The sequence below is a fragment of the Penaeus vannamei genome, chromosome 26, assembly GCF_042767895.1.
Source record: "Penaeus vannamei isolate JL-2024 chromosome 26, ASM4276789v1, whole genome shotgun sequence".
NCBI lineage: Eukaryota > Metazoa > Arthropoda > Malacostraca > Decapoda > Penaeidae > Penaeus > Penaeus vannamei.
In genome coordinates, this window is record NC_091574.1 from 4,981,287 (window position 1) to 4,991,286 (window position 10,000).

Genomic DNA, 10,000 nt, shown 5'->3' on the forward strand with positions numbered 1-10,000 from the left:
AATAAACATGATTAAAGTGTTTATTTACTGATATTTATATATATATATATATATATATATATATATATATATATATATATATATATTATTTCTATTAATATGTCGGTCTTCGGTGATGGCATTACTTGCTTGATAAAACAACATACCTTCTGTCATTTTCATCACACTGGGATATGAATGGAAATATGATTCTGGTTGTGGTTATCCTTTTTTCACACTCTTGTCATTTCCTCTAGGTGGATCTTGGCGTTGGGAAACGATTTCAGGTAAATTGCGTAATCCTTAGATGTTTTCCTTTCCTCTCCGCCTCAACTCTTCGTATTGCTTGACGCCCTACTAGTGCTTTCGTCTTTGCTCTTCCTGTTTCCCTAAAGCATGCTCCTGTGCCAAATAATGCTTGGCAAAACAACGTAGTGTTATGAGTCGACCCTCTCTGTTCACTTTTTGTAATAGTGCATAACTGTGATTGTCGGTATAACCACTTTTTAGAAGAAAGAAATGATTGACGTAAAACATGTAAGAGCATGGAGTGCTGAACAGTGACAAAAATATTAATGCTAACAATAGAAGCTACCATACGTTAACACTTGTCATGTGATGTGTATTTACAGGTGTATAAAGAAAATGAGCTATACTACTACATCGACGGCTACGACACAACCAGAGCCAACTGGATGCGTTACGTCAACCCTGCGTACTCGTCGGAGGCGCAGAACCTCATCGCTTGCCAGTATAAGGTAGGTCGCCGTCGCCTTCTAAAACAGGAGGGACGGTTAATCGACGATACATAGCCTAAAACCCGGCCTTATCAACATTGTATATATAGTTAACGACGGACATTTAAAGACATTGCTTAATCCCAATCTTTCTCTCTTCAACAGACAAACATTTATTTCTACACAATCAAGCCCATCTTGCCCAACCAGGAGCTCCTCGTGTGGTACTGCAAGGAGTTCGCCACGAGACTCAACTACCCCCTCACGGGCGAGCTAATGCTGCAGAAGATCCGTAAGTGTGGCCGCAGGGCGTTCTCGGGCGGGAGGGACTGTTATTGTGAGAACACTTTGCCCTCACTCTTTGTTCACTGACCAAAGAAAATAAACGCAGTGTCTTCTCCCGCAGGCCAGCAGGTCAACGAGGTGGAGGTGAAGCAGGAGCAGGACGCCACAGTGGAGACGAGCCCTTCGACGTCCCCCGTGGGCTCCACGTCCTCGAGCTCGCCCCCTGCCGCCTCTCCTACGCAGTTCGAAGCCGCGAACGGCCAGCTGACGCCCACGGAAGGTTCAGTGAGATCAGATGAGGGTTACCATAGCAACGGCTACCACGATGACTTCAACCTGCCGGAGGATTCATCGGATTCAGAGAATGATAATAACTACGTCCTCGACTTCAGGTAAGACGATGTTTACGTTACGTGTGAGGTCGTGTGAGAGTTGTGTTCATTCTGAGCTTGTTTTTCTCTCCGAATCCTGGACTCATTTAGATGATCTCTCTCGGCAGCAAGAAGAAGAGGAAGGACTCGCCGACGGAGGACGAGGAGGCGGAGCTCCGCAACGAATACAGGAAGGTCAAGATCAAGATGTCTCGCGCGTACCACTACCGCTCCAAGTCCACGGGCTCAGACTCCTCGGAGAAGGACAAGTCCGTGTCGCCTCCGCTGGAGCGTCAGCAGGCCCCAGCGGAGCCTGCGGTAGCGCCCAGCGCGGAGGCTCTCCCGCAGGCCCTCCCGCAGGTGGTCGTGAAGCCGCCCCCCACCCCGTCAGTGAAGAAGGAGGCGCACGCCTCACCCTCCACCCACAGGTCTCCCCCTTACCTCCCCCCATCCCACTACCCCGCCTTCAGCGACCAGGCCCCCAGGGTCGACTCGGTGATGGAGAAGGAGCAGCGCCCCGAGAGCACGCAGGAGATGCCCGAGCCGCCCCGGAGGTACTCCGTGCTGGACCAGGCGGGGCACCGCGCCTCGGAGCTGAGTCGTGGCCCGGAGGCGCCAAGGCCAGATACGCGCACAGCCCCAGTGTTGCCAGACTCCCGAATGCCAATGATGCCAGACACAAGGCTGCCTAGCGTGACCATCACCAAGCAGCAGGTGTCGCCAGACACTCGGCAGCCAAGCATGCCTGACACTCGCATGGGTCTGCCTGCAGGAGTCCGCCTGCCTCTCCCTCACGAGTCCCGCCTCGCCCCCAGCCGCCTGCCGCTGCCCTCCATGACGCGCCTGCCGGGCCTGCCGCCCTCCGTGGTCGCCATGCCCGCCCGGCCGCCGACCCTTCCGCCTCAGGACCCTCGCATCACGGTGGCGCCCGACACGCGCCTCCCCGTGCCGCCCGACACGCCCCATGCCGTCCAGCCCGACACCCGCCACCCGGGGCCTCAGGAGAGCCGCAGCTCGGGCCTGCCGGAGCCACGACACCCCCCTCCTCAGGATGCACGCCACCCGGCGCCCCCCGACACAAGACTCCCCGTCCCTCCCGACACGCAGCTGGGTTCCTCTCGCCCCACGGGCTCGATCCTTGAGAACATCCTGCTGCGTCGTCTCGGAGGCAAGGACGAGGCGGACACGACGCACCCGCCCTCCAGCGTGCACCGCGACCTCAAGGAGCCGGTCCACATCGCCCTCCCGAGCGACGCCCACTACAAGCCTGACAGCGCCTCGGGCAACTCCGGTCCTTCGCAGGACTTCCCTTACAAGCGGGCCTACTACGGCTCCGACTCCAGCCAGCAGATCTCCCCCGATTCCTCGTCGGCGCACCCGAAGCCAGCCTCCGCCTGCTACACCTCGCCGCAGCCCAACACGCAAGTGTCGTATGCCGTCCAGCAGCCCGTCAACAGCGCCATATACCGAACGCCTGTGTCGCAAATGTTCTCCAACGCTCACTTCAACATGTACTCGTACAACGGCTATAACGGCACCAGCGGCAACGGGTTCCCCCCCGCGAGCCAGGCCTCCATGCCCATGGACCACCGCCTCACCATCTCCATCCCGACCACCGCGACGGGCCAGTCTCCGGCCTCCAGCAACTCGTCCCACTCCTCGCAGGGCTCGCCGTCGTCGCAGGGATCGACCTCGCCCAACACGGGCAACAACAGGGGCTACCGCTCCCTCCCTTACCCCTTGCAGAAGAAGGATGGCAAAATGCACTACGAATGCAACGTTTGCTTCAAGACCTTCGGCCAGCTGTCTAATCTGAAGGTGCACCTCAGAACACACTCCGGGGAACGGCCCTTCAAGTGCAACGTGTGCATCAAGAGCTTCACTCAGCTGGCTCATCTGCAGAAGCACCATTTGGTTCACACCGGCGAGAAGCCGCACCAGTGCGACATCTGCAAGAAGAGGTTTAGCTCAACCTCGAATCTAAAAACTCACATGAGGCTACACTCGGGTCAGAAGCCCTACGCCTGCGACCTGTGCCCCGCCAAGTTCACTCAGTTCGTCCATCTCAAACTGCACAAGAGACTGCACACCAATGAGCGACCGTACACGTGTAACACATGCAACAAGAAGTACATCAGTGCGTCAGGTTTAAGGTAAGTGTCATTTTTATCGATGCCTGTGTTATCATGTGTTATATATTGATCAATAAAGAAATTTAATTGTGATCAGTGATATAATGTGTAATATGTACTACAGTATTCTAATGTGTTCCTTCTCTTCCAGGACGCACTGGAAGACGACGAGTTGCAAGCCCTCCAGTCCCGAGGAGGAGCTGGCGGCTGAGCGGTCCCCGACAGGGTCGTCGTCGGGCTATGATTACTGTCCATCCATCGCCTCCGGTAAGTGGTGGGGCGAACGAGAAAGTGCATTGTGTGTGCTGGGATATATGCTATGAAACAATGCCCATAGATTTTGCTACTTTAAAGATAACCCAAAAAATCCTATTGCTAATCATCTTACCCCCACCCCTACAGGGAGCAGCCTGGACACGATAGACAACAACAGTCTCGACGACATGTCCCACGCGTCCCCCCGCCACGACCCCCTGCACGACGGCGTGGACTACGACCCCAAGAGCCCCTCGTACATCATCCCAGACGACCTCATCAAACACTCACAAGAGGAATTCAAGAACTACAGCTCAGAAATCAAGTGCGAGACGGACACTAGACCCTCTGTGATTGAAACCTCGGCTCACCACGCGATCGAGTGCACGTAAAGAAAACCCTGTGATATCTTTAAAGAGAGTGCGAACTATTCCTCCTGTCGAGGAGAAGGATCAGTGTGGGTGAAATCTCATGGAAAACAATTGGCAATATTTGCCGTCTAGTGTGTGTGTCAAACTGAGGGTCTTGTCATTTACTCGTGACTATTTAGATTATATATATATATATATTCGTGATGAGGGAACTGGCAAATGTGTATATTTTATTCTGATCTTAAGATATATTTTGTTGTGTGACTCGAGTGACGTGAAAGTGGGATAATAGTTTACAGTGTGATTAATAGAATTTCGTGACGTGATGACTGGCCACTTTACACAACCAATGACAAGACTTTGGTTCTTTTACTTTCATGAATGGGATTTTCAACCTTCGTCTGACTTCTCTCATTTCTTTAAGAATCAAAAGCATTCTACCTATCTAATCTTCCATATCCATTATCGGCATTATATTAATTAGATAGTTTGTTCTCCTCGATTTCAGGTGGCATTCATACCATTAAAATGATAATGAAAAACTTTCCAATGCATCATGGCAGTTCGATCAGTATGGCATACGTTAGCGTTTAACGACGTCGAGGTTCTCCAAAGGTAGACCACTTTGACGACTTCCAGACCAGCTGCTCAAGCTTATCTATTCGCCGTAACTCTTGTCAGCCTCGCAGAAGGTAGACACATGACAGTATTACGCATTGACGGACTGTTACGTGGATAGATGGACAGACATATCAATACTGACTGTAGGAGTTTAGACAGATGATTTATTTTAACCTACTGTTGGGACATTCTAAAACCAAATAATTGTGCAACCATTGACGTACTTTTACCGGTGGACTGTATGCAATCAGCCTTATTTCTGAGGCATATTTTATACATAAAATTGTTTGATAGATTTCTGACGAATAAGAGGACTGCGATTCCAATACGTGATATAGGTCGACTGACTATAGATTTCTTTTTCAATCCCAAAAAAAAAAAAGACAAAAGGACCAGTTGCATCGTAAATAAGTATTACTAAAGATTGGTTCACTGGCGACAATGAAAGACATTTCTTCTTCTTCTTGTAGAGAGACTGAACTTTTTCACCTTCTCCGAGACACTGCCATGATGCCGCAAGCACCTCCGTCTGAGCTCTGCCGTCCTTTTATCTCCTCTTGTGCTCAAATATCTCTCGTGACCTGACTTGCTTTGACCTTTTGATTCTTGTGGTTTCTCGGCCCGAGTCGCTCGACCCCTTAGATCACTGGCATGCCGCGATGCCGAGATCAGGGCAGCATGCTTGCCGCCACATGGACAGTCGCCATCTGACTCCTTGGCCTGTCCTTGGGCTGTTCTCGAGGATCACGTCTGCTGGTGAAGGGCGGTCTCGGGCGAACCGCTTTCTTATGGGCAAAACTAACCATTGGCTGTGCAATGCAAACACTTGACCAGACGCTATACAGTGTGGTTTATATATATATATATATATATATATATATATATATATATATATATATATATATATATATATATATATATATATATTTACATATACATATATATAAATGCAGATTTATTGTCTTAATTTTGGTTTATATTCATTACACCAGACAGACATGGTTAGAAGGCGCGGCATTGTCTCCAGCCTTTTTCAGAAAATGAAAGATATTTTCATACTTTTTGAATCTTATGTGTATAAAGTGTATAGTTCAAAACATGTATAAAATTGTATATAGACTTAATTTATTGTTATTTTTCCGTTAGGAAATCACTAATGACTGTGATTTTAGTAAAAAAAAGTACAGTACATGCTGATTCAGGAGTGGGCACTGTCTTTATGTATAGTATAACTTTATATTTGAATATATATTTCTTTATTCAATGAGTGACAGCACTGACTGTTTAATTGATTGAAATATCTTCTATAGTTTCTAGGAACTCACGTTCAGCTAAATTTGTCTCTGGACGTCCACCCACCGATCTTACTCCAAAGCAATCGGCCCCGAGCTTTCAAAAGGCACAAAATCCTTCCCCCCCCCCCTCCCCCCCTGCTTAAGAGTGTCACGCGTTCAATGTTCAACAGATTTCCGGGAAACCTAATCACAGAGACATTTTTAATGACAAGAAGAAAAAAAATGTAAATGGATCTATGGAGGATACCGAGGAGAAACAGACAAAATAGGAAATACTTTTTTCAAAAGGAAAAGAAGATAAATTAATAATAATAATAGTAATACGGACTTTCATGTCTTTCAGAGCTGCACGTTGAGTTTGAGTACAAAGCCCTATATGATACTGAACCCAGAATGCTGAAAATAAATCATTAAACTCTATTATGGTTCCTAGAAATGTATAACAGGCCTTTTGTGATGAGGGTAGTGTAATTCTTTTTAATTCTTTATTTCAGTTGAATGTTTGAAAAAGTATATATTCAGAAATTATTGTTGAATGATAAGCCACATTTGATCTCAGTTGTTAATTCTTTGAGAATTTACTATTGTTGTTTTATTTTGTTTATATAATCCATATTAATATCTTCTTGTGGCTAACCTGTCGCTTCCTTGACATATATATCTCCAGAAGGAATCAGATGAATATATATATATATATATATATATATATATATATATATATATATATATATATATATATATATATATATATATATAGTTTCTTGATACGTAGTTAACTTGGGTTCTCGAAAATATTTTTATCTCCTTAACATAAGACAGTGTGAAGCATATATTATAAGTTAGCGGATATTATTTATTTTTCTATATATATATATATATATATATGCCTATCTCACCGTTCGACGTGTGCCTTGAGAAGACTGCTCATTACGTTGGCATTACGAAGTGCAAATAAAGGAAAACATTGCACAAACGCAGTATTAATAACATTATAATTCTCGAAGATGCATTGCAGAAATATTCCTTTGTGTACCTTAACTCCGGGCTATTTCATTTCATGAAATGTTCATGACTGTCATTTTCTCTCGATCAGATCAGTCTCGAAGTACTGCGCTGGATCATGCGTTGTGAAATAATATCATATTGATATTATGAGTTAGAAGGTGCCGGCATTGTGTTCCAGATCTTAAGTGTGGAACGTGGATATTGTATATCAAGAAATACTGAATAAATATATGAAGTTTTCCCGTGTTTATTGCTTATCCATATCACATATTATAAAAGCACTCAAAGTTAAGTTTAGTTGCTAGTAATTACAAGGATTATTTATATAACACTTTAAGCATTTTAAGCAGGGGAGCGTTTGAGCAAGATTTCTTGTCAATAGGCCAAGAACTGTAACGTTCCCTGCATAAAACGCTTTCCAAGGCAGGCAGGCCCTGTTCAGTGATGCCAAACATGTGGAAGTGTGTTTCTATAAAGTACAAATCATAACAGTCATTGGAGAACATAGAAATGTCAAAGTAACACACAACATATGCATACTCGGGTTTTAAAAGCACTAGACAAGTATTCCCACTAACAATCTCGGAAAGTGATGATAACTAATGCATAAATCGAGAGTGGAGGTTATTCCATTGGTGGTTGCTAACAGTTTGAGCGCGCAATTCAAAACAGCTCACAGGCTAGCGCCGCATCAAGATGGCAGAGTATATCTACCCAAACATAACAAAGCGCAATATTTTCTCCTATACTCATATAAGGTGCCTCTGAAACAATGGCACACACTTCCGATTGGCAGTCCTTTTATTCTGACGCGTTATCAAAATAAATGAACATCCCTGAATTAAAATATAGGCCTACCCACCCCATATATCCGATTTTATGAGGTTAAATATAACAAATCATCGAATACAATATCAACAGAAGAATGTTGCTAAAATTCCTCAGACTTTTTTCACTTGAAATATCCTTTATTTCATAGAATAGCAGATATATTCTCGATTTAGAGAGGCGAGGAGTAACAGTCCAGTAAGAGGTAAATTGTTCGTCTTATAATGATTTATTATTTATAAGTGAAATACTTTTTATTCCCATAATCTCCATCATCTCCTTTCGTTTTCAGTTTATTTCAATTTCTTTGAATATGATTTCAAGAAAATTACAGAATCAGATACCATGAAAAAATTATTTATCTGATATTAAGTCGAGTTCCTGGCCAATGCCCACATTCGAAGGATTGTGACCAGTACGGTACGCGACCGACGCTGTTGCCATGGTGACGGTACACCGCTTGACTTAGCATGCGTAAGTCTAGCCATCTACGGAGGTCGCTTGGGAAAGCAAGCGAAATGCTTGAGTTAGCAAGAAAAACGTTTGAGATTTCAGGCAAGAACTTTCCCTGCTTAAAACGCCTTTAATTGACACAACTAAATCAAAAACAATTCCTGAAATCAAAATTCACAAAAGAGGAAAGAAACTACACCCACACCACACGTTTTATGAAGGTAGTTCCATACATGTATAAATGTATGTACATACATATTTATTGAAATGAGCATGCATGTACGTGTGGTGCGTGGGCTGTCAGTCTCCTTTCACAGTAATTGCTGGAGAGCATTTCGTTCACAAGTGAGAGAAAGAGGACTGCCTCTTTATCGCCTCTGCCTGCCCGTGGAACTCCTTCCTGAGGTGCGCGAGCCAGGTGTCCCTCACCTCTTGAGTGCGCGCGCGGAACTCAAAGACCTGGGGACCTCTTCCTCCCCCCCTTCTGACTTCTAGTCTGAAGTCCGTCGGATGAGAGCCCTTCAGGGGACCTAGGTTGACCTCGTCTAGCCTGATGTCGCACACGTATTCGTAGAAGGGCGCTCTCACCCTCGTCAGGATAATGAGTTTCTTGAACAGGAGTGCCCGGTAGAGTCCATCCCTTATGCCCTTGTGTGGTGTCGCCACTCGCAGCGTGTCGCAGCGGAGGACTTTCCCGCTCCTGAAGAAGTCGACTCGGCTGTTGACGATGGCCTCACTGAGGATGCGAGCCCTGGCGTCGGCGACCACGGTGTGCAGCCCGGCCACGATGGCCTCCGCCTGGCGTCCTCGCTCGGATAACCACGAGAGGTAGAAGACGAAGTGGTGGATGGGCGCCGTGACGGGGTCTGGCTGCTCGGCGGAGTCTGGCAAGTGGGCCACCTGGACGCTGGCGGCGAAGTATTCGCTGTATATCGCCAGGTGGACCATGATATCTTCAAAGCAAAGGAGTACTTTTGGCAGACTTTGTTGGCATGCCTTTTTAAACTTGGGGAGGATATTCCTATTATGGAGGCTCAGGACTCGTGTTAGGATACTTAAAATGAACCTCGGAAGTACGCGGTTTTCTTGTGTAATCTGAGACAACTGTCTGACGTAATTTTCCTCGCGAACTACAAGGTTTTGTAGAGCCTCTTCGTTGAAAGTCTCCAATGGTCCAGGGGAGCCTGACTGCGTGTTCCTGGGAGCCATGGCCAGAGCAGCCTGGAGTTGGGGATACTCCGACGTGAGACTCAGAGGAAGAAGGTCAGCGGTTCGTGGTGTCACACTCAGACTCTTTCTCGAACTGCTTTTGTAGGATGGCACAAAATTTTGCAGTTTCTCTTCCCAAACGCTTCGAGCAGACGCGTTCCGAGGCCTAAGCACGTGTCGGATGACCTGTTGTTTGTTGGTCGGTTTCACATAAAGGTTCAGCTCATTCTCGGACCCACTCTCTATGGACTCCATCTGACCAGGCCTGCAGTAAGTCATGAGCCTAAAGCAGGTGATGCTGGACAGAGTGAAGAGCAAGATGTGTTCAAATAAGACCAGCGTATATTTCTTCTTGGCAAGGGGTCCGGCCACGTAATAGAATTCGTCAACGAGCAGAAGGTCGCCCGAGAGCCTGAGATCCACCGGGCATTCCATGACGCTGGCCACCGTCATCTCCGT

The 10,000-nt window shown here is 46.5% G+C and overlaps 2 protein-coding genes across 10 annotated transcripts in view; one reads left to right on the plus strand and one right to left on the minus strand.

Moving 5' to 3' along the window:
• The window catches only part of LOC113820103 (PR domain zinc finger protein 1), an 11,966-nt gene extending 6,826 nt beyond the window's left edge, over positions 1-5,140 (plus strand). For 5 of the 6 annotated variants that reach the window (XM_070139983.1, XM_027372364.2, XM_027372366.2 and 2 more), the window contains exons 5-11: positions 237-266; positions 612-737; positions 882-1,008; positions 1,123-1,393; positions 1,501-3,525; positions 3,656-3,771; positions 3,907-5,140. In XM_070139983.1, coding sequence (XP_069996084.1) covers positions 237-266; positions 612-737; positions 882-1,008; positions 1,123-1,393; positions 1,501-3,525; positions 3,656-3,771; positions 3,907-4,151 — 2,940 coding nt within the window. In that variant the 3' untranslated portion in view covers positions 4,152-5,140. The remainder of the gene's footprint in view (positions 1-236; positions 267-611; positions 738-881; positions 1,009-1,122; positions 1,394-1,500; positions 3,526-3,655; positions 3,772-3,906) is intronic. The other variant, XM_027372369.2, reaches the window with a different exon arrangement.
• A 2,142-nt stretch (positions 5,141-7,282) lies between these two features.
• LOC113820102 (uncharacterized) overlaps positions 7,283-10,000 on the minus strand; it is a 17,898-nt gene continuing 15,180 nt past the window's right edge. For all 4 annotated transcript variants that reach the window (XM_070139984.1, XM_070139985.1, XM_070139986.1 and 1 more), the window contains one exon: positions 7,283-10,000. This exon is cut by the window's right edge and continues 838 nt beyond it. In XM_070139984.1, coding sequence (XP_069996085.1) covers positions 8,672-10,000 — 1,329 coding nt within the window. In that variant the 3' untranslated portion in view covers positions 7,283-8,671.